The 25,032-nt window shown below is 44.0% G+C and overlaps 1 protein-coding gene across 1 annotated transcript in view; it reads right to left on the reverse strand.

Annotated features, from left to right (window-relative positions):
* ppp2r1ba (protein phosphatase 2, regulatory subunit A, beta a) overlaps nucleotides 1-25,032 on the reverse strand; it is a 90,702-nt gene that overhangs the window by 20,652 nt on the left and 45,018 nt on the right. Inside the window, exons 7-10 of the mRNA XM_072238565.1 lie at nucleotides 21,777-21,891; nucleotides 17,530-17,600; nucleotides 15,353-15,487; nucleotides 2,634-2,807 (exon numbers count right to left, since the gene is read on the reverse strand). Of these exons, the coding sequence (XP_072094666.1) occupies nucleotides 2,634-2,807; nucleotides 15,353-15,487; nucleotides 17,530-17,600; nucleotides 21,777-21,891 (495 nt within the window). The remainder of the gene's footprint in view (nucleotides 1-2,633; nucleotides 2,808-15,352; nucleotides 15,488-17,529; nucleotides 17,601-21,776; nucleotides 21,892-25,032) is intronic.

The raw sequence follows: 25,032 nt of genomic DNA on the forward strand, positions 1-25,032 counted from the left end.
GCCAATACAATACCAGGACTACGATCCATGAAAAATAGGAAAAACTTAGAAGTGCCCAATGGTTTAATCAAGACAGTAAGAACGTTACCAACTACTATCGATAACGTAGCAGTTGGTGTGACACTATTACAGCTTTTGGGGGGGGGGGGTCGGAGTTCAAATCTGATGTCACCCGTAAGGAGCCAGTACGTTTTCCCTGTGGAACGCACAGGTTTCCTCCGGGTGCTCAGGTTTCCTCTCACAATCCAAAGACGCACCAGTTAGTAGGTTAATTCATCACTGTTACCTGTCCCCTGTTTAGGCTGGGGTTGGATTAGGGACTTTCCTGTGGATTGTCACCTTGTCACGGTGGAGAAGCTTGTGTGGTCTTGTGATCCCGAGAGCAATGCCGTCTGGAGCTATGCTCCTGGTAGGGTCACCCATGGCGGTAAGGTCGAGGGGGAGGTCCCTGACAAAGAACAGTCCAACCAAGACCTCAACGGTGGAACAGGTGGACGACGGCTGCAACAAATCCACCAGCTCCAATCGTCGTGGCTACCATGCCGTCAGAATCAGTCAGTTGATTTGTGAAGTACCGTGTGCTTCTTGGAGTGCAACATCAAGTACGCGTTAAACAAACACACGCACAGGCGTCTTCGCTCTGTGGGCCACTTCTTCAGAACGAAGGCCATCATCCTCGACCTCGAGGGATAGCCACGACGACAACGACGGATCAGGGATTGCTGGGCGGCACGGTTCAAAGGGCAGGCAGGGCCTTATTCCGCTCTGTATCCTTAAATAAATAACCCTGCGAATCCTATGCTACCAGATCCATAGCAGGAGACTATTTCAACTTCATGATTTAAACGTAATTGTGCACGCTATTTCATGCGCTGGATTATTCCGATTACAGATCCCACACTCCTGACCAGCGCCGTATCTCTCTTCGACATGACAGTGCACCATTCTACTTTCTACATTCAGTCACTGGGAGCAAGTTAGCCTTTTCCCACGGTGCATAATCCTCAGGTTACTTTGCTTCAGATCCAGCACAACTAACAATTCCCAGGGTAACCGTGTGGCCGAGTACTCCAACCACAAGCTCTGCCCGTGACTCTGACTCAGACCTTGACAACTCTTTAACCACAAAGGTGTAAATATTCACTAAACAGTTTTATGATTAACCATAAAGTACAACAGGAACATTGTGAGCTTCGAGCTGAGAAAATCTACTCTGTGTTTTCACACCGACACTAAGAGCAATTTGCTTCCTTAAAACCAGTTAAGTACAAAATCCGGTATGATACAGGAGAGCTTAAGTAAGCCACAGGGAGTTGTAAAATTAGTCAGCTCCATCATGGGCTCCAGCCTCCGATTTATCCAGGACATCTTCAAGGAGTGATGCCTCAGAAAGGCAGCGCCCATCATTAAGGACCCCCACCACCCCGCCATGCCCTCTTCTCATTGTTACTACCAAGATGGAGGTACAGAAACCTGAAGGCACACACTCAGTGATTCAGGAACAGCTTCCTCCCCTCTGCCATCTGATTTCTGAGTGGACAACGAACCCACCAACACGACCTCACTACTTCTGCTAGTTGCCGACACAGAGGGGTAACCTACAATAACCGGTTTACAACCAGTACGTCTTTGGGATGGGGGAGGAAATCGGAGAAACAGAGACGAGGAGTGATTCATTCAGCCAGAGGGTGGCGAATCTGTGGAATCCACTTCCACGGACGACCGTGGAGGCCAAGACACTGGGTATAATTAAAATGGAGGCTGACAGGCTCTTGATTAATCACGGTGTGAAAGGATACGGGGAGAAGGCAGGAGAATGGGGTTGAGAGAGATCACAAATCAGCCATGACAGAATGTTGGAGCAGACTCGATGGGCTGAATGGCCTAATACTGCTCTCAAGGTCATATGATTCCAAACAATTGGCTTATTGGTCATTACAGAATGTCTCTCGGCCCTTCCCCTTTTCCCAATCAAAGATTCAAAGGTTCACTTATTATCAAAGCACGTATCCATGTACAACTCTGAAATCTGTCTTCCCCAGATAGCCACGAAACAAAGAAAGAATGTGAAAGTCTTTCAGAGCGAAACATCAAACCTACACCCCCCACCGGTACAAAAAAGAACAGCATCTTGACCATCGGCCCCCCACAAAACCACCCCTCCCTCCACACAGAAAACGGAACAGCAACCTTGACCCCCCCACCCACAAAAAAACCAACAGAACATTTAACCCCCAAACACCCTGCCCTCGCACAACAAAACGAAAAGAAACAAGCGATATAAAAAAAAAGAATATAAAATCCGTAAGTCTGAAAAAGTCCGCAGTCCTTAAACAGGGGTCTAAACCAGGGGTTCCCACCGCTAGGTCTGCAGACCGCTTGGTTAATGGACAATTAAAACAAGGGTGGGAGCCCCAGGTCTAAATTAAGACTACCTATGTCAGTGGGCTACAAGTATAATCGTTTTTATCGCACGTTTGTTTCTGGTGCAAAAGGAACGATGATGTTCAAAGTTATTTCCGTCTTTAAACTAAAGTATCAATTTAATACGGGCAATCATTTCCATTCTGCAAATCATCCATATGGAAGCACTGCTAATAGACGATAAAAACATTTTAGAATAAACCACCCACCAGCTGCCCTGCAAGCAGAGGCATGTACTCGATTATCGCAAGGCGCACTCTCCATTTGGCATCTTCTGCTAACTCTACAATGGCTGGCAGGAGAGACTGTGACAGCTGGCGAATTCCAATAACTTCATTCACGCAGTCCAGATTGGAGATAATGTTCAAACGGACCTCAGGGCACTAGGAAGGAAAGGCAATTTTCTGAGTACAGCACAGGTGAAAAACGTTCATACTGCGAACGCTGTCTGACAGACACACTGGCGCTCCCCAAACTCTCCCCTTTCAAAGCATCATCTTGGACATTTATGAAATATTAACCCCACAACAGAAATACGAACGCCACTTTCACACTTAAAGTACTTAGGTGCATGCATATACAGACAGGGTGCCGAAGACTTTTGCACAGAACCGTACTTGTCAGCATGCAGCGGACAGCTAGTTTGTAAATCTGGCGGGAGCACAGGATGGTGGGAATGGCAAGGGTGGAGCACCCACGGGAGGGGTGTGGGACAGGTGGCTGAGGAGTGCCAGGGGCAGGACGGGGTGACGTGGGTGCAGACACATCCAGCCCTGAGAACCCAGGCAAGGTCATTTGATTCCAAACAATTGGTTTATTGCTCATTACAGAATGTCTCTCTGATGCTTCCCGCTCCTTCCCCACCTTTCCCAGCCAAAGAGTCAGAGGTTTGTTTATCATCAAAGCATGCATCCATATACAACTCTGAAATCTGTCTTCCCCAGATAGCCACGAAACAAAGGAAGAACATGAAAGTTGTACAGAGAGAAACATCAAACCTACACCCCCCCCGTACAAAAAAGAATGGCATCCTGATCATCTGCCCCCCCCAAAACCACCTCTCCCTCCACACAGAAAATAGAACAGCAACATCGACCTCCCTCGAACCCACGCCCCGCACAAAAAACTTACAGAACATTTAACCCCTAAACACCCTCCCCTCACACAACAAAATGAAAAGAAACAGGCCATTAAAAGAAAAACAGAATATAAAAACCTTAAGTCTGAAAAAGTCCGGAGTCCATTGGACAACAGTCCAATCCATAAATGCAGAACCACGATACCATCCTACGATATCACTGACATTCAGCAAAGGAGGGGGACAGGCGCACAATTTCCCCTCTCCCTGCCCCCTTTCCCAATTTCTCAGTCCACAACAGAGACTCATATCAGAATCAGGTTTATAATCACCCACAGATGTCATAAAATTTGATTTTTTTTTTTGCAGCAGCACAGTGCAATATATAAAAATTACTACAGGACTGTGCAAAACTCAGACATCCTAGCTACATACATAAGCCTAAGACATCTGCACAGTACTATACATTATGGTCTAAGTTATGGTCACACCAGCAGTATGCCAGAAATTCGAGTGTCAGTTAGCAGAAGTGAGTGCAGTTGCTTTTATTAAGGAGAAAGTGCTTGGCAAGCTGAAAGGTTTGAAGGTAGTCAAGTCACCTGGACCAGGTGGGATACACCCCAGGGCTCTGAAAGAGGCAGCTGTAGAGACTGTGGAGGCATTAGTAATAATCTTTCAAGAACCATTAGATTCTGGAATGGTTCCGGAGGACTGGAAATTTCCAAATGTCACTTCACTCTTTAAGATGGGAGGGAGGCAAAAGGCAGGAAGGTATAGGCCCGTTAGCCTGACTTTAGTGGTTGGGAGTCCATTAGTAAGGACGAGGCTTCCAGTACTTGGAGGAGCATGGTTTCCTTAAGGGGAAATTACAGGCAGGATAGACAAAGGAGAGTCAGTGCATGTTGTTTAGTTGGAGTTTCAGAAGGCAAGGTGCGGCACATGAGACTGCTTAACAAGTTAACAGCCCATGGTATTACAGAAGATATCCTAGTATAGACAGAAGATTGACTGATTGTCAGGAGGCAGAGAGTTGCAAATGAAAGGGACCTTTTCTGGTTGACTGCAGGTGACTATTGGTGTTCCGCAGGGGTTGGTATTGTGACCGTTTCTTTTCAAACATATGTCAATGGTCTGGACGATGGAATTGATGGCTTGGTGGCCAAATTGTGGATGATACCAAGATAGGAGGAGGGGCAGGTAGTGTTGAGGAAGCAGGGAGTCTGCAGAAGGACTTGATAGATTGGGAGAATAGCAAGGCAGCGGCAGCTGGAATATACTGTAGTGTCCAAAAGTATTTCGGGAAGGTGGGATTCGTCCGCCTTGGACAGCAGCCTGCCTAGGAGAAGGAAAAAGCTCTGATTTTAAACTTACGCTGCCTTGCGGCCATGCCTACCCATGGGAAAGGCTTCGGGAGTAAACCCCTAAGGCAGTTTGATGTCTTAGCTTCACTCTGGCAACCTCTGCGATGACACTGGTGCCAAGCTGTATGGGCACTTGCCCTTCCCTTGGACTACATCCGAGACGTGGAGAGGGGGAGCCCACTGCACGGGCAACAGCCGGTTCTTCACATCTTCCCGCCCAGGCTTGCGCCCTGGAGAGAGGTCACAGTCCACCAGAGGCGCAAACCCACGATCCCCTGGGATCGAAGGGTGCCTACGACCAGAAGTGTACGGCTATGCACTTTGGTAGAAGGAATAAAGGCATACACGATTTTCTAAATGGGGAGAAAATTCGGAAATCAGAGGTGCAGAAGGACTTGGGAGACCTCGTGCAGGGTTCCCTAAACGTTATCTTGCAGGCTGAGTTGGTGGTATGGAAGGAAAATGGAATGTTGGCATCCATTTTGAGCGGACTAGAAAAATATAGGGGTGACGCTGAGCCTTTATAAGGCATTGGTCAGAACGCAGTTGGGGGTATAGTGAGCAGTTTTGGGCCATTTATCTAACGTCCTGGAATTAGAGGGGGTTCACGAGAATGATCCTGGGAATGAAGGTGCAAACATACAAGCTGATGGCTCCAAGTCTGTCCTCGATGGAGTTCTGAAGGGAAGGAACAGGGGGTGAATCTCACTGAAACTCATCGAATACTGAAAGGCCTAGAACAGAGAGGATGTTTCCTACAGTGGGGGAGCCTATGACCGGAAGGCAGCCTCAGAATAGAGGGATGTCCATTTAGAACAGAGCTGAGAGGAAATTTCTTCAGTGAGAGGGTGGTGGAGCTGTGGAATCCATCAGCGCTGATGGGCTGTGGAGGACGAGTCACTGGGTATATTTAACGTGGAGGCTGACAGGTCCTTGATTAGTCAGAGTGTTAAAGGTTACGGGGGAGAAGGGCAGGAAAATGGGGCTGAGAGGGTAATAAATCAGCCATGATGGAATGGCGAAGCAGACTTGATGGGCTGAGTGGCCTAATTCTGTCCTTTATTGTCCGTTCACTCTGTCTGAGTGCAGGCGAGCTCCTTGAGAGGGTCATGGAAGGAAACAACGGCCATTTTGTGAAAAGCTGTATTTCACAAAAGAAAAACACTTTATTTCTGCGTTTGAGAAATCTTACTGCACCTTTGGCATAAATACACGCAACAATTATAATTACTATTAAATTATCCAATGGTTCAAATCATTGATTTCATTTCAAACCAACAAATAATTCAAGGGGGGGGCGTCACGTGATGACGTGGGATTGAGACGTGTAAATCCAGCTGTCCCGCAACAAATCAGTAAAGTACCGTTTAAACAAAACAAAGTTAGTAAATATTTTCTGAAAACTATTTATAAACTCCTAAACCGCAACAAAAGAAGTCTGCTGTTGCGAAGCAGCCGCGAGACGGGAAGGAAAAAGGGCCTACTGCAACGATGGAGCCTCAGACTCAGGTTGGATCTCCTTCGGTAGAACAGGGAGCAATGGCGGTGGTAACGGGTTCTTCGAAGAAGACACCGGAAATGCGCATGCGCAAAGAAGAGCGCATGCGCAAATCGACTCAACGCAAACTACAAGAACCGACAGCCACTGCAATTGAAAATGACTCAGAGTCAGAATTGGACTCTGTAGAGAACACAGATGAAGAAGAGGAGGAAGAATTGGAAGCGATTGGAAGTAAAGGAGATGATAGAGACATGAGAGAGGCTATATTGCAATTAACGGTTGAATTAAGAAAAGTAAGAGAAGAGCTTAGCGATACGAAGATGTGCTATGATAAAGTTATGGCAAGACAGGACAAAATGGCTAAGAAGCTTCAGAAGATAGAAAGAGCAATGGGGCATATGAATGATAGAGTGGAAAAAACAGAAAATGATCTGCTTGTCTGGAATTCGGAAAGAAACCGACTCCTGGAGAAAGTGGACATGTTGGAAAATTTTAGTAGACGTAATAATATTAAAATTGTTGGTCTTAAAGAAGGTACGGAGGGAGAAAAACCAATAGAATTTTTTCAAAGATGGATCCCGGATGTTTTGCAAATGGAAGAGGAGGTTCAACCAATTGAAATTAAGCGGGCACATAGAGCTTTAAGACCAAAACCAAAAGATGACCAATATCCACGATCGATTTTAATAAAATTCTTAAAATTTCAAGACAAGGAAAGGATTCTACAGGTAGCTGCTCGAGCTGACAAAGATAGAAAAGGGCCATTGATAATTAAAGGGAACAAAGTTTTTTTCTACCCTGATATAAGTTATGAACTTTTGAAGAGAAGGAAGAAATTTAACCCAGTGAAAAAAACCCTATGGGATCACGGTTATCAATTTACACTGCGTTACCCTGCAACCTTGAAGATTTTTTTGCCTGGTGGAGAAAAAAGATTTGTTGATGACTACCAGAAAGCAGAGCAGTCTGTGCGAGATTCTCTGAATATTCACCAGATACAAGAACAAATCCAGGGGAGCGAGATAGATTGAAGATGAAGATTGGGTTAAAGAATGGACTTGTTGGATTTTTGAAGCTGGATGAATGTATAAATATATTATTAATTATACGAGGGGGGTAAGAAAAGTTAAAACTGGAGGAATATTAGCTGGGAATAGTAACACTAATTTTGTCTATATATATATAATTTTTTTTGTTGCAGGGGAGCTGGAAGAAGCACTGATCGATTGCTACGCTAATCATGTGTGCAAGCGTGGCTTTTGCCACGACCCGTAAAATGGAGGGGGGTAGTGTTGTGTATCCTTTCATTCACAACATTAGTGGGGGGGGGTATTTTGTTTTTTCTTTTTTTGTATTTTTTCTATCTTCTTTTTTCTTTCTGCCTGGAAGGTTGGGAGGGAAACACATAGCAACATGGTGAAGTTTAAAGAGATTCCCCAAGGAACTATGAGAGTTGAGAAGATAAATAATGTTTTAGATTGGAGTAACTTTGTTAAGAATAATGACTAATTTATTGAATTTTTTGAGTTTTAATGTTAACGGGCTTAATAGACCAGTGAAAAGAAAAAGAATCTTAACACATATTAAAAAAATGAAGATAGATTTAGCTTTTTTACAGGAAACGCACCTAATGGAAACAGAACATCAGAAACTAAAGAGAGATTGGGTGGGTAGTGTTGTTGCGGCTTCATTTAATTCAAAAGCGAGGGGAGTAGCAATTTTGATCAATAAAACGTTACTAATTAGAATACAAAATGTAATAACTGATTCTGCGGGGAGATATGTGATTATACATTGTCAACTTTTTTCTGAACTATGGACTTTTATGAATATTTATGCACCAAAAGAAAATGATGCAAAATTCATACAAGAAGCTTTTCTGAATTTGGCGGATGCACATGAAAAAATATTAATTGGAGGAGACTTTAATTTTTGCTTAGACCCAGTCCTAGATAGATCAACCAAGGCTGTTATAAAATCGAAGGTAGTAAATTTAACTTTATCATTGATGAAGGATTTAAATCTGATTGATATATGGAGAAGAATCAATCCTAAAGAAAGAGGCTATTCGTTCTACTCCCATAGACATAAAACTTTCTCAAGGATAGATTTGTTTCTATTATCAATGCATATTCAACACAGAGTGAAAAATATGGAATATAAAGCAAGAATATTATCAGATCATTCCCCTTTATTAATGACAATAATAATGGCTGATAAGGAAGAAGTGGCTTATAGATGGAGATTTAATTCAACATTATTAAATCGTCAAGATTTTTGTGATTTTATGAAAAAGCAGATTCAATTTTGTTTGGATACAAATTTTCATTCAGTGGATGATAAATTTATATTATGGGATGCGATGAAAGCCTATCTTAGGGGCCAGATAATAAGTTATACGTCTAAAATTAAGAAAGAATATATGGCAGAACTAGATCAATTGGAAAAAGAGATTACAAAAATAGAAAAAGAATCTCAAAGATATATGTCAGAAGAAAAACGAAAACAACTTGTCAATATAATACGCTTCAGACATATAGAACGGAAAAAGCAATTATAAGAACTAAACAAAGGTATTATGAGTTAGGTGAGAGAGCACATAAAATTCTTGCCTGGCAGTTGAAAACAGAACAAGCTTCCAAAACAATAAATGCAATTAGAACAAGGGCAAATAAAATATCTTATAAACCTCTTAAAATAAATGAAACCTTTAAAAATTTCTATTCTGAATTATATCAATCAGAATCCCAAAATGATGTTAACGAGATAGAAAGGTTTTTATCACAAGTTTCTCTTCCAAAATTGAATTTGGAAGAACAGAAGGGATTAGATATGCCTTTTACATTAAAAGAAGTTGAAGAAGCTATAGGATCACTCCAAAGTAATAAATATCCAGGAGAAGATGGTTTTCCACCTGAATTTTATAAAAAATTTAAATATTTATTATTTCCTCTTTTTATGGAACTAATACGTCAAGCAGAAAAAACACATAAACTTCCAGAATCTTTTTCAACAGCGATTGTAATAGTATTGCCAAAAAAAGACAGAGATCCTATGAAACCAGCATCATAGAGGCCTATTTCTTTATTGAATACGGATTATAAAATAATAGCAAAAATTTTATCGAATAGATTATCTAAATATTTACCAAAATTAATACATATGGATCAAACAGGATTTATTAAAAATAGACAATTGGCAGATAATGTAACCCGGCTACTCAGTATAATTCATTTGGCACAAAAAAGGGATGAGAAGAGTATAGTAGTAGCTTTGGATGCAGAAAAAGCATTTGATAGATTAGAATGGGATTTTTTATTTAAAGTACTAGAAAAATATGGGTTAGGAACATCTTTTACAAATTGAATTAAAACTTTAAACTCTAACCCTAAGGCTAAAGTAGTGACAAACTCTCAAATTTCAACACCATTCCAGTTAAAAAGGTCAACTAGACAAGGTTGTCCACTATCACCTGCTTTATTTGTATTGGCGATAGGGCCATTAGCAGAACTAATTAGAATTGATCCAGATATTATGGGTTTTAGAGTTAATCAGGAGGAATATAAAATTAATCTTCTTGCCGATGATGTTTTGATCTATTTAACAAACCCACAACATTCGTTACATAAATTATCTTCTAGATTGGATGAATATGGGAAGGTATCAGGTTACAAAATAAATTGGGATAAAAGTTAAATTTTACCTCTTACTAAAGGAGACTATAGTCAATGTCGATTAGTAACCCAATTTAGATGGCCGGTAAATGGTATAAAGTATTTAGGTATAAGACTTGATAATGATGTAAAGAATTTATATAAATTTAATTATTTACCACTATTGAAAAAAAATTCAAGAAGATCTTGACAAATGGATGATATTACCAATAACATTAGTAGGTAGAGTCAATGTTGTAAAAATGAATATATTTCCTAGATTACAGTATTTGTTTCAAACATTACCAATACAATTGCCACAGAAATTTTTTCAAGAGTTAAATAAATGTGTGAGAAAATTTCTTTGGAAAGGTCAAATGTCAAGAATATCATTGGAAAAATTGACATGTAAATTTGGGTTAGGAGGGTTACAACTTCCAAACTTTAAAAACTATTATAAAGCAAATCAACTTAGATTTATTGCATCTTTCTTCGATGATCGAAAACCAGCATGGATTAAAATAGAACTAGACAAGATAGGAGAAAACAGACCTGAAGATTTTATATATAAATGGGAATCTAAATCGATACGGGAAAAGAAAGAATCTCCTATATTAACACATTTGATTGATCTATGGAATAAGTGTTGATAATGAAACACAGAAATCTCTATTAGCAAAGAGACCTTTGTTCCAAAACAGACTTATTCCTTTTACAATGGACAATCAACTTTTATATAATTGGTACCAAAAAGGGATTAAATTTATAGGAGATTGTTTTGAACGAGGTATATTGATGTCATTTGAACAATTAAAGGATAAATATAAAATATCTAATAATACTTTCTTTTGTTACTTTCAATTAAGGGCTTACTTAAAAGGTAAGCTGGGTCAAACAATGTTTTTGCCAAAACCTAATGAAATTGAAATTTTAATTCAAAAAGGGAAAATTAAAAAATTTATTTCTTGTATGTATAATTTGATTCAAGAACAGACAATTAAACAAGGAACCCATAAGTCAAAGCAAAAATGGGAAACAGATCTGAATATTAATATTGATGAAACAAATTGGTCAAGACTCTGTCTTGACAGTATGACAAATACAATAAATGTTCCACTTAGATTAGTACAATATAATTTTTTACACCAATTATATATTACACCACAAAAAATAAATAGATTAAATTCAAATCTATCTGATAAATGTTTTCGGTGTAATCAAGAAATTGGTACTTTTTTACATTCTACTTGGTCTTGTTTTAAAATTCAACCCTTTTGGATAAATTTAAGAATCTTATTGGAACAAATTACTGGAACTCAACTTCCACATAACCTTGTATTATTGCTATTAGGTGATATTGAAGGGATAAAACCGAAACTTAAATTGAATAAATATCAGAAAGAATTTATAAAAATTGCATTGGCAGTAGCTAAGAAGACTATAGCAGTTACTTGGAAATCTGATTCGTATTTAAGTATGGATCATTGGAATAATGAAATGGTTAGTTCTATTCCACTCGAAAAAATTACTTATAATTTAAGAGATAAATATGTAACATTTTTGAATATTTGGCGCCCTTATTTACAAAAGATAGGATGGCATATTTAAGTGCTCCGATAAAGACTTTGGTCACTTGGGGAAAGTAACGAATAATTATACCAAATTTATTTTGAATCCCATGGAGCATGTGGAAACCTTCCAACACCCAGGCGATTCTTTTCTTTTTAGGTAGGACTATATATGGGGGGGGGGGGTTAAGGGGAGGGGGGGAGGGTAGATTCTATCTTTTCATGTATTCTTTTTGAAAATTCAATAAAAATTATATTACAAAAAAAAACAAATAATTCAAGGCTGGAATTAACAGCCGACAATTTGAAGATGCACCCTTGGAATCTGTCAGCTGCGCCTGGAAAATCAAGGCATTTCCCACATTTGGTGAATCTGTAGCACATGAAGGGAATCATTTCAATTATAAACACGAGCCAGTCTGCAGACGCTGGAAATCCAGAGCAACTCACATAAAACGCTGGAGGAACTCAGCAGCTCAGGCAGCGTCTAGGGGAACGAATAAACAGCCGGTGTTTCAGGCCCAGACCTTTTATCGGAGGGGGAAGGTGAGGAGAGGGGAAGGAGGCCAGCTGGAAGGTGATAGGTGAAGACAGGTCAAGGGCTGGAGAAGAAAGAATCTGAGAGAGGAGAGGAGAGTGGACCACAGGAGAGAGGGAAGGAGGTGGGGACCCAGGGAGAAGTAAAAGCTCAGAGTGCGGAATAGAGGAAGGGGAGGGGGAATTTTATTTTAATTTTTAAAAATAATTTTAATTCTGTAAAAAAATTAAGAATGCAAATTTCCTCATTAATTTAAAAATCCAAAATTTGAAAATGCAGTCTTCTTGTTTAAACTCACGCCAAAATAAATAAGTGACTTTATAGATGGAAAAGTAACAGTTCCATCACACCATTAAGCAATTCACCTTTAATCCAATACACACCAAGATTACAGTCTAGCTCTCCACACATGATGGGAGAGTGTTCCCATGGCAACACATCACTGCTTCTAAAGAATGCACTGCACATTTGCTCTTATCTAAAACTCTCAAAACTAAAAGAACAGTTCGAGAGGCTCCGGTGGAAGAACCCAGTTGTTATTCCATTCATGATTCGTAAGAATGTAAGAAATAGGGTCAGGAGTAGGCTATTCGGCCCATTGAACCTGCCCCGCCATTCAATAAGATCTGTCTGTAAACTCAGCTCCATCTACCTGCCTTTTCCTCATAACCCTAAATTCCCCTACTATGTATAAACCTATCTAAATGAATCTTAAATATATTTAGTGAGGAAGCCTCAACTGCTTCCCTGGGCAGAGAATTCCACAGATTCACCACTCTCTGGGAGAAACAGTTTCTCACCTCCATCCTAAATCTTCTCCCCTGAATCTTGAGGCTATGTCCCCTAGTTCTAGTCTCACCTACCACTGGAAACAACTTTCCTACTTCTATCTTTATCTAACCCTTTCAAAATTTTGTATGTTTCTATAAGATCCCCTCTCACTCTTCTGAATTCCACAGAGTACAGTCACAGACGACTCAATCTCTCCTCACAGGTTAACCCTTTCATCTCTGGAATCAGCCTGGTGAACCTCCTCTGCACTGCCTCCAAAGCCAGTATATCCTTCCTCAAGTATGGAGACCAGAACTGCACACAGTACCTCAGGTGCGGCCCCACCAGTACCCTGTATAGTTGCAGCATGACCTCCCTGCTCTTGAATTCAATCCCTCGAGCAATGAAGGCCAACATTCTGTTTGCCTTCTTAATAACCTGTTGTACCTGCAAGCCAACTTTTTGCACAAGCACTCCCAAGTCCCTCTGCACAACAGCATGCTGCAATCTTTCACCATTTAAATTATAACCTGCTCTTCTATTATTCCTTCCAAAGTGGATGATCTCACACGTACCAACATTGTACTCCATCTGCCAGACCTTGGCCCACTCACTTAACCTATCTATATCCCTCTGCAGACTCTCCACATCCTCTGTACAATTTGCTTTTCCATTCAGTTTAGTGTCATCAGCAAATTTTGCTACCCTACACTCAGTCCCCTCTTCCAAATCATCAATGTAAATGGTAAACAGCTGCGGGCCCAGCACCAACCCCTACGGCACCCCACTCACCACTGACTGCCAACTGGAGAAACACCCACTTATACCAACTCTCTGCCTTCTATTGGTTAACCAACCCACTATCCATGCCAATACACTTCCTCCGACTCCCTGCATCTGTATCTTATTTGTAAGTCTCTCGTGCGGCACCTTATCGAATGCCTTCTGGAGATCCAAGTATACGACATCCACCTGTTTCCCTCTATCCACTGCACTCATTATGTCCTCAAAGAACTCCAGTAAGTTTGTCAAACAGGACCTGCCCTTTCTGAAACCATGCTGCGTCTGACCAATGGAACTACTACTTTCTAAATGTTTCGCTCTTTCTTCCTTAATGACAGCTTCAAGCATTTTCCCCCGACTACAGATGTTGACTGGCCTAAGGAACTGGCCTTAGAAATGTTATTCACGGAATATCATTTTCTATTCCGGCTCCCCTCTTCTCTTGTAATCTGCCTATCACCTCCCCCTGGTGTCCCTCCTCCTTCGCTTTCTCCCAGGGTCCACTTTCCTCTCCTATCAGATTCCTTCCTCTCCAGCCCTTTACCTTTCCCACCCATCACCTCCCCCTGGTGTCCCTCCTCCTTCCCTTTCTCCCACGGTCCACTCTCCTCTCCCATCAGATTCCTTCCTCTCCAGCCCTTTACCTTTCCCACCCATCACCTCCCCCTGGTGTCCCTCCTCCTTCCCTTTCTCCCACGGTCCACTCTCCTCTCCCATCAGATTCCTTCCTCTCCAGCCCTTTACCTTTCCCACCCATCACCTCCCCCTGGTGTCCCTCCTCCTTCCCTTTCTCCCACGGTCCACTCTCCTCTCCGATCAGATTCCTTCCTCTCCAGCCCTTTATTTTTCCCACCCATCACCTCCCCCTGGTGTCCCTCCTCCATCCCTCTCTCCCACGGTCCACTCTCCTCTCCTGTCAGATTCCTTCCTCTCCAGCCCTTTACCTTTCCCACCCATCACCTCTCTTCAACCCCCCCCTCCCCCTCACCTGGTCTACCTATCACCTGCCAGCTGGTACTCCCCCACCCCCCCCCACCTTCTTATTCTGGCGCCTTCCCCCTTCCTTTCCAGTCCGGCCCAAGGGTTCATTCCCCTCCATAGATGCTGCCCGACCTGCTGAGTTTCTCCAGCATTGTGTGTGTGTGTGTGTGTGTGTGTGTGTGTGTGTGTGTGTCTCTCTCTCTCTCTCTCGCTCGCTCTGGATTTCCAGCGTCTGCAGAATCTGTGATTATAACATTTCAGAATGCCGGACATCACCGCGCAGCTCCAAGCAGACGGCAATTATAATGTTTGTCGACAGGGAAGATGGCAGATGAACATGGGCCAGCTGCTGTCCCCTTCCAGGAATCAATATCAGTGAGAATAAAAGCTTAGACACACCAGTCTGTATTGCAACACATCCCGTTCCTGCACACTTATCCAGATACCTGTATCTCGTGGTGGAGCATGGACTGCTCGTCACCTTCAAAGTTCCAGAGACAGCAACCAGCTTTTCAATCGCCTAATGAATAATAAGCGACCTTTCATCACCACTCTTGACTTTGACGGCCGCTTTCAAACAGCACACAGAAGAAAGCTGTCCGCTGCTGTTCGGTAGGCTATTCAAAAAATTATCCACGACACCCGCCAGTCATGCAAGGGGTACGTTAAGGTCTGTACTTCGTGATAAAATTACCTCATCTTTGAGCTGAGCCAAGAACAGGGGAAGCAGGTGCTCAACAGTGCTGTCCTTGCCCAGGATGGTGGACAAGCCCATAATAACAGAGGCCAGAGCTGACTTCACGTGTTGATTGGTGTCAGACACAAGTTCCTGGAAAAGAAACCCATAAAATGATCAAATGAAAGCCTAGGCAGGTATCTTAGTCAACACGCACAAAATGCTGGAGGAACTCAGCAGGCCAGGCAGCACCTACAGAAACGTCGACCGTACTGCTTTCCATAGAAGCTGCCTGGCCTGCTGAGTCTTTCTAGCATCTTGTGTGTGTTGCTCAGATTTCCAGCATCTGCAGATTCTCCCTTGTTCGTGATTAGGTATCTCAGTCATGTTGCCATCCTGCTCCACGTTCTTATGACCCACCTGATCAGTCATGGATCATTCTTAGATATTTTCTTTTACAGTTTGGTATTCTAGTTCATAGATCATAGAACAGGACAGGTCCTTCACCCCACAATGAAATTCCAAATCAAGGGGGCAATCTAATCTACACGATGTCCACATTCTTCCATTTTCCTCACCTTCGTGTGCTTATCTAAATGTCATTAAAAGTCCCCGATATATCTAGCCTCTTACCATCACTCCAGGCAGCCAACACCACGTTTAAAAAACGAGCAACACACACAAGGCGCTGGAGGAACTCAGCAGGCCAGGCAGCGCCCATGGGGGAAAAAAGGACAGTCGACATCTCTGGCTGAAACCCTTCAGCAGGACTCAACCCTTCCTGACGAAGGAGTTCAGCCCGAAACGTCACCTGCACTTTTTCCTCCACAGATGCTGCCTGGCCTGCTGAGTTCCTCCAGCATCTTGTGTTTCCCAGCATCTACAGATTTTCTCTTGACTGTGTTAAAAATTTGCCTTACACACCTCCTTTGAGATCATCACACCCCCCCCCCACCTTAAATGCATGCCCTTTGGTATTAGGCACTTCAAAACCTGGGAAAGAGGTGCTCCCTGTCTACTCTATGCCTCTCCTAATCATGTAACTTTCTATATGATCTCCCCTCGGCTTCTGCCACAGCAGAGAAACCAGCCCAAGTTTGTCCGGCCTCTTGCACTCTCTCCAAAGCTGCGACATCCTCGCTATAGCGAGGTGACCAGAACTGTAAGCAGTACTCCAGATGCGGCCCAACTATAAGACTGCAGCATAACTTCCTGAGCTCAATGCCCTGACTAGTAAAGGGCAGCATGCCACATGCCTTCTTAACCGCCACGTCTCAATCCTTATTGGAGTGGAAAGTTCATTATGAACCAAGCAATGCTAGTGTGAGAGTCTTTCACGATGCTGAACTCAGTATGTTTAGTAACGTCAGTGATCCTTGTGAATGTCATCAAAGCTGCAGAACAAGAGAAACTGTTCCCGCTAAATCTTTGCAAATACCTTTTCCTCAAAGTCAAGGGCAAGGTGTACTGTATCTTCCTACAGACCACAAAACCAGACCAACGTTGTAAGATGCCTATTTAGAAATGTGCTTGCTGAATGGTTGAATGGCTCTGCTTAGTATCAGAGAATGCATACAGCACACAACCTGCAATTCTTATTCTTCACAGACAACCTCGAAAACAGAAAAAAAACCCCAAAGGTGAATGACAGAAAAAACGTAGAGTCCCAAAGCCCCCCCCCAACACCCAAGCAGCGTCAATCCTCCCCCCCCACACTTATTCTAGCATAAAGCACCAGCATTCCCACCACCCAGCATGCCAACAAGAGCAAAGCCCCCAAAGAGAGACCATGACCTACAGTCCATCAAAAACTAACTGCTCACTCCAACATTTTGACATCCCGGGGGAGAGACAGATAGTGCGAGAGGAGACAACAATCATTATTTCGAGTTAATCAGTCTGAAGTATTTTTTATTTCAAGTTCAGAGGGTCGGGGGGAGTGGGAGAGGGGCAGGGGGAGTGGGAGAGGGGCAGGGGGAGGGAGAGAGGGCGAGATGTGACTCATGCTTAGATGCTGAGCTTTTCTAGTTACAAGCAGTTCACAGCAATTAAACCTGGATTAAAAGGCGCCTGAATCCTCCTTTCAGGCCCAACCGAAATACTGAGGGACTATTTCCTGAAGTGAACGAGATGAGTTGCTACATTAATTTTAGACAGACTGTATAACCAGCCAAGAATTTGAGAAGGCATATTACCTTAACATACGGCAAGATGTGACTCATTATGACAGTCTCCCTGCAATCTACCGGCAAGTTTTCACAAAAATCTGCAAGATAAGAGTACTGCATGTTAAAAGAGTTATTCTCAAACAAAACAATGGAGTCAGAGAAAAGTACAGCACAGAAACAGGCCCTTCAGCCCATCTATTCTGTGCCTACTCCCATTGACCTGCATCTGGACCATAGCCCTCGATATCACTACCATCTATGTACCTATCTAAACTTCGCTTAAATGTTGAAAGAGCTTACATGCAGCACCTGTGCTGGCAGCTCCTTCCACACTCCCACCACAAGGATAAATCAATAAAGTTTAACAGATTAAGCAACTGCTGAAGAGCATCTGCCTACATTATTTGTATCTTTTCAGAAGGTAATGGCAAGAAGAGAAAAGTACATTCTTAATCACAATTTAAATCGCAGAAGGAAAAGCAAGGCCAGCACTTACAGCGTAAACATCAAGATCCAGGCGGCACAGGTTCAATGCTGGCGCATTTGTACGCTCTCCTCGTGACCGCGTGAGTTGCCTTCGAGCCCTCCTTTCATCCCTCATTCCAGTGGGTAGGTTAACTGGTCATTGTAAACTGTCCCGTGATTGGGATAGGACTGAATCGGGGGATAGCTCGGAGGGCTGGACAAGCCTATTCCGCGCTTTAATCTTAATAACCAGATGTTCAGAGGTATCAAATTGGCCCACTCCTCCTCTAAAGTGTCGGCCAAGTTGTTCTGGTGCAAATTAACTCAGTGAGCTGGCGTTAATGGAGGCACTGTACCAGCTACTGAAGATGACTGGCAAAGAATTTTGGCAGCCACAGCACAATTGACTTGAAGCATTTGATTTATGGAAACTGGCCAGGCCAAGACGACTGATGCCACGACACTTATCTCGGCTAGCTCCACTTTGCACGAAGGCACGATCCATGACTAAACTACCACAATCTGAAATTCATGCACTCCTTTTTCAAAACACTCGACTGGAGCCGGATTTTGTGGATGAAGTGGAATCCATCGGGGAAGCAACATCACAATGTTTCTACCTTTGTCTGCTATCTTGCTTACCGCAAAGTAGGGAATCCACAGCACTAGGGCTGCGAACAACACTACCAAAGATGGTTCACAAAGCAATCCCTTTCGCATCTTCGTTTTACTTCAGAGCCTGTCCTCTCCAACCTGGTGACTCGAATTCGGGCTGATCGGGCGCTTTGCTGTCTCCGAGCGCTTCGTAAGCCTGGAGACCGGGCGTGACTCCGCCTCTCGCTGATTAAAGCGCTGAAGAAGATTGAAATCAAGTCAGGCGCGCAGGGCAAGTGAGTATGCAGCACCGTTTATCAGCCTCTCGCTGGCTGTACCTGACGAAGGACCTCACGCTCAGAGTTAAAAATACACTTGGACTAAGATGTTAACTGTCCTGGGCTATCACCAGTGGGATCATCAGTTGATCTGCCAGCTGCCCTCAGGAGTTTCAGCCCGCAATGCTAAAACACCACCTCCCACTGGTGAGCTTAAAAACTTGGCATCTGCCTCTATCAGTCACTTCCATCCAACAGATAGTCTGCTCTTCAGGTGTCTATGCAACTACTGAAGGGTTTGCAAGATATGCATACACTGTCTGACTGTCTGCCCCTCTGGACATACTTGGTCCACACCCATGCTGATCCTGTCTCTGCTGCCTCAGCTGCAGCCCTGCTGGTTGACTTGATCTCTCTTCTAGTGAAGCCAAGGTCACGCAGCCACTTCTGGGAGAGTGAACGCAGTAAACCCACGGCAGCCGACTTCGAATGGATAGCATGAGACCTTCCACCCTCTGTCTCTGCACTCTGATCTTAGTGAATCTCTCTGATCAAGCGAATCTCCCCGCTCCTCCGTTGCTGTCGGCCGATGGGTACCTGAGCATGCTTTAGTCAACGCAGATTGTAGATTTCGACTCATTCAGGTTTATGATGTGTTCTAGTTCATCTCTCTATGTGATGACGTGCTGCTGGAGGCACAATCGGTGGACAGTGGCGTGGCTGGGTGGCCCGACATCCACCCCAGTTTCTTTGACGGAAGATCCGATCAACAGACATGTACACGGAAAAAGATGCAGCTTATTAGGCATCATTCCTTCAGGTTGTCATGGCCAGGGGGCGGTAATGGGGACGAGCTCCCACTACAGATTAAATGCTCCTAACGGCGTGCACCTCAAATAGCCTGTCACAACCGAGTCCAGCTCCTGGCCTTTGCATATGGCTTGCTGGCAGGGGAGGGCAGGTCACTGACACTTTAAAACTGGTCACTCCGGGCAGACGGGGCTCGTCAGCCACGGGTTGGCAGCTCATCTCGGAGAAGGAAAGCTCTGATCTCAAACCTCCGCTGCCTTGCGGCTGTACCCGCCCACGGGAGTAAACCCAGAGGGAAAAATCTGGAGCTGGAGCCCCTGAGGCAGTCCGACGTTGAGTTCGACGCTGACTGGCAACTCCTGGTGCCAAACTGTATCGGGTCTCTGCCGTTCCTTTGGATTCATCAGCTGCGTGGAGAGGGGGAGCCTGCTACACGGGGCAACAGCTCGCTCTCCGTATCGTACTGCCCTGGCTTACATTTCATGTAGACAGCTGCGCCCAACGTCCATGCTGGACCCTGACCAACGGAGGGCCTCGAGTTAGGCAGTCAGTGATACAAACGTAAAGAACACCATTCACCCTCGTTCACAATCTCACAACCTTTCAAGACTCTTCACAAGCAATGACGTGCACTTTGTAAGGAGCAGCCACTATCGAAACATGAAGTCAGGTGACAGGCAGTTGCTTTCCATTTGCTGTTATCCAGTTCTGGGATCAGATCAGGATGCAAAGGGGAGGCACGCTATTCTCGCTTCGAGAAGTGTCACCAGGCAGTGCCTCGATGTTTGGTACGTCATTAGACAGAGTCATAGAAAAGCACAGCACAGGAAAGGCCCTGTGGCCCCTCTCGTCCATGCTGAACAATTCAAACTGTCTACTCTCAGCGGCCTGCACCAGGACCATAACACCTCCCCCACATCCCCACTATCCATGTACCTATCCAAACTTCTCTTAAATATTGAACTCAAAACTGCATGCACCACTTGTGCTGGCAGCTCGTTCCACTCCCACGACCCTCTGTGTGATGACGTTTCCCCCCTTGTTCCCCTTAAAAACTTCTCACCTTTCACCCTTAACCCATGACCTCTGGTCGTAGTCAAAGCCAACCTCAGTGGAAAAAGCCTGCTTGCATTTACCCCATCTATACCCCCCCATAATATTGTACCTCCATCAAATCTCCTCTCAATCTTCTGCATTCTACAGAATAAAGTCCTAACCCGTTCAATCTTTCCTTATAACTCAGGTCCTCCAGACCCGGCGACATCCTTGTAAATTTTCACTGCATTCTTTCAACCTTGTTTACATCTTTCACAGGAGTTCAAAGTTCAGGGGTGTCCAGGGAACGGGGTCGCACCTCTGGTGAAGGGGCTTGCCGCGTCCATTCCGGGGCAGCTCACCCACCGGACACTTATCTCTACCCTGTGGCTGCGAGCAGCCGTTTGCACGTGACAGCAGTCTCATACTCCGGTGAGATTGGGACAAGCCAGTCCTAGCACGCAAAGTCAGCCTCAGCGGACTGGGCGGGTGTGATCTACAGTAAAACCCAACGGCCAGGAAGGTGGCTCTGCATCGCTCCGTGGAGAGCGAGGGGCATGAAAAGACACGGAAGACATCCTGGCCATCCACTGCAAACAAGAAGACCCCAGTTTCTTCTGGCGCTTGTTCATACCACTGGACCCGGGCTTCTGAGGCCGAGAGAGTGGAACTGCCCCAGTGCAAAGTCTTTTCCATTTTAAAAACTCTCCCGCACAGGTTTCCCGTCATCATCGGACAAGATGGGCAACCACCATGCATGCTATACACAACCATGACATTTGTCTCCTTACAGGCAGCCACAAAGCAAAGGAACCCAACAGAACCCATTAAAAACAGAAAACCGTCAATCACACACAATGAGCAGAAAAAAAAGGACAAATTGTGCAAACAAGAAAAGGAAGCAAATAATGTTCAGGACTGCACCGCAAAATGCCAGGTTGTACAGCTGGGTCAAAGGCTCGTCTCCACTAGGAAAGTTACAGGTACAGATTGCAGTGATCTTTGCCCAGAACAAGAGTCTATTAATAAAGTAATTGATAGCTACCATCTTGAACCAGATGGGAAAGACAAGAATGAGAATTCCCAACCAACCTTTAACTTTGTTGGCCCCGGCGGCTCGCACTTCAGCCTCACAATCTTTCAACAGGTTTTGGAAAGCAGGAACCAGATCATTTTCCGTAATTTCAGGACCCACGGCTTTCTGAAGCTTTAAAGGCAAGAGAAACTAAGTGAGTAATGAAGATAGAGCGGGTTGCAACAGCAGCAATCTGTGCATGAGCATGTGAACAGAGGAATCACAAACACAACACCATCTTTCCTTCCACGCTCTCCTCTCGCTGCTGCCATCAGGAAGAAGGTACAGGAGCCTCAGGACCCGCACCACCAGGTTCAGGAACAGTTATCACCCCTCAATCATCAGGAAGGAGGTACAGGAGCCTCAGGTCCCGCACCACCAGGTTCAGGGACAGTTATCACCCCCTCAACCATCAGGAAGGAGGTACAGGAGACTCAGGTCCCGCACCACCAGGCTCAGGAACAGTTATCACCCCTCAACCACCAGGAAGGAGGTACAGGAGCCTCAGGACCCGCACCACCAGGCTCAGGAACAGTTATCACCCCTCAACCATCAGGAAGGAGGTACAGGAGCCTCAGGACCCGCACCACCAGGCTCAGGAACAGTTATTACCCCTCAACCATCAGGAAGGAGGTACAGGAGTCTCAGGACCCGCACCACCAGGTTCAGGGACAGTTATTACCCCTCAACCATCAGGCTCTTGACCAACAGGGGATAACGACACTTACTCGATTGAGATGTTCCCACAACCAATGATCTTACTTTAATGACTCTTTATCTTGTCATTTCATGCTCTTGTTATTTATTGGTATTTATTTATATTTGCATATGCACAGTGTGTCATCTGCCCACTACTTGATCTTTTATTGATCCTGTTTACAGTTACTATTCTATAGATTTGCTGAGTATGCCAACAGGAAATTGAATCTCAGGGCTGTATGTGGTGACATGTATGTACTCTGAAAATAAAATTGAAAATCTGAACTGTACTTTAGCTACGAACTTCATTCCAAGATTAGGTTATATGTGGTCTTGAGCACAGAAAGTGCCTTTTGTTAAGGTCTTTCATTAGCAATGATAGCAGAACATTACAAACACAATAAACTCCGTACCGTTATAACTGCAACTGTTTTCCAATAATGGGTTGGTGCCAATTTAACGAGCGCTCTGGGAACCTTTATCTTGTTCTGGCGTATTCCCCCTTCCTTTCCAGTCCTGATGAGGGGTCTCGGCCCAAAACATCAACTGATTATTCATTTCCATAGATGCTGCCTGACATGCAGAGTTCCTCCAGTACTTTGTGTGAACCCTTTCCCAACCACTTGCCTTCAACTATCACTTTCTAGACTATTCCCCTTCTCCCCACCCATCCCAACCTTCTTAACCTGCCATCTTCCCCCTTCCTTTCCGGTCCTGATGAAAGGACTCGGCTCAAAACATTGACTGTTCATTCACTCCCATAGATGCAGCCTGACCTTCTAAGTTCCTCCTGCATTCTGTGCATGTTACCTTATAAAGAGTTTGTTTTTTAACACGGCTTAGTTATAAAGACCAGCGATACAAAGTCTTTGCCTGTTCGAAGGGTAACAATCGTAAGCTGACAAAATGGCTGTGTTTTCTGTGTGTTTTTGAACACTGGTCCACCTGTAATTTGCTTTAATTTTCGATCACGTTTCGATTTGAATGATGTAATTTTATCATGGGTGAATACTTTATTGTCGCCAAACAATTGATACTAGAACGTACAATCGCCGCAGCGATATTTGATTCTGCGCTTCCTGCTCCCTAGATTACAAATTGATAGTAAATATTAAAAATTGAAATTATAAATCATAAACAGAAAATAGAATAATGGAAAGTAAGGTAGTGCAAAAAAAACCCCAGATGCAGGTCCGGTTATTTGGAGGGTATGGCCCAGATCCGGGTCAGGATCCGTTCAGCAGTCTTATCACAGTTGGAAAGAAGCTGTTCCCAAATCTGGCCGTACGAGTCTTCAAACTCCTGAGCCTTCTCCCGGAGGCTACCAAGAGAGGCGTAGGGCGTTCCTTCCCTCCACTAGCCTGCAGGTCACCCTTGGGCAAAGTGCAGCACCTATCTTCCCCCCACCCCCCCCGATCAGGGTCACGTGAAGCTATGGGGGAAAGTGACACATGTTCGTATGTGCGTATCACAGGTCCTGGTTATGCGACCACTGACACAAGGCAGACATTCTCTGATAATAGTTGGGGTCACCCAACTTCTAAAGACACTGCCCAGAAGGAGACAACGGCAAGCCACTTCTGTAGAAAGAAAAAATTGCCAAGAACAATCGCAGTCACGGAAAGACCATGATCGCCCATGTCATATGACATGTCACATAATGAACTAATGAACGGATATTTGATCTGGATGCCAAAATCAGATTTAATATCTGTTGCTCATCTACTGAGACCTTCATGAAAGTTTAAAGCATGGGCACACTATTAGAGGAAAGAAACCTGGAGAAACGTTGCCGTTGTGTTTAGATGTTTATCAATGATTCGATACCTCATGCTCTGGTGAAGGAAGGAAATAAATGAGAGGGGAGAAAGAGGGAATGGTTAGATAAATGGTGTCCATTAGGAATAAAATGGAAGCCACATTCTTCAGTGTTACCCAGGTAAAACAGCTGTAATGATCTATCCTTGATAATATATCCACAGATAAACCAGCGGCTTCAGTACACATAGAACAGAAAGACTTATTCACAATGCTTTGGGGTGGGCCCGCAATTTTCTGGACTTAAGAGACGGAATTTTAAATTTTTAAAGAAAGGCAAAGTTTAGAAAATATTGTCGTTGATGGCACTGACTCTGAAAGTTCGGTACACAGACAACAACGTGAGCAATTGTAAGCAGCTAGTTTCTCAAGTCAAAAAAAAACAGTTAAGTAATGTTATTTAATCATTACATAATGTTGCTTGATTGTTAAATAATGTTACCTGATCGTTATTGTTCGCAATTAACTTTTGTAGGCAATGTGCCTTTACTTTGAAGATTTGGATTACACTGCGGTGAGAAGGGCACAGAGATTTCAGTTGATCTGAGTGTTCTCCCAGGCTAGTAAAGTCGAAGACTAAAGGGCAAATTGGAGACACAGCACAGGACAAGCTGTCCCGGCCCTTCAAACTGCACCGCCAGCAGCCCAACTCGCGCAACAATCTACAATGACCCTTTAACCTGCTAACCCAGGGGTCCCCAACCTTTTTTGCACTGCAGACCGGTTTAATATTGACAATATTCTTGCGGACCGGCC

The sequence above is a fragment of the Mobula birostris genome, chromosome 20 (genome assembly GCF_030028105.1).
Source record: "Mobula birostris isolate sMobBir1 chromosome 20, sMobBir1.hap1, whole genome shotgun sequence".
Lineage (NCBI taxonomy): Eukaryota > Metazoa > Chordata > Chondrichthyes > Myliobatiformes > Myliobatidae > Mobula > Mobula birostris.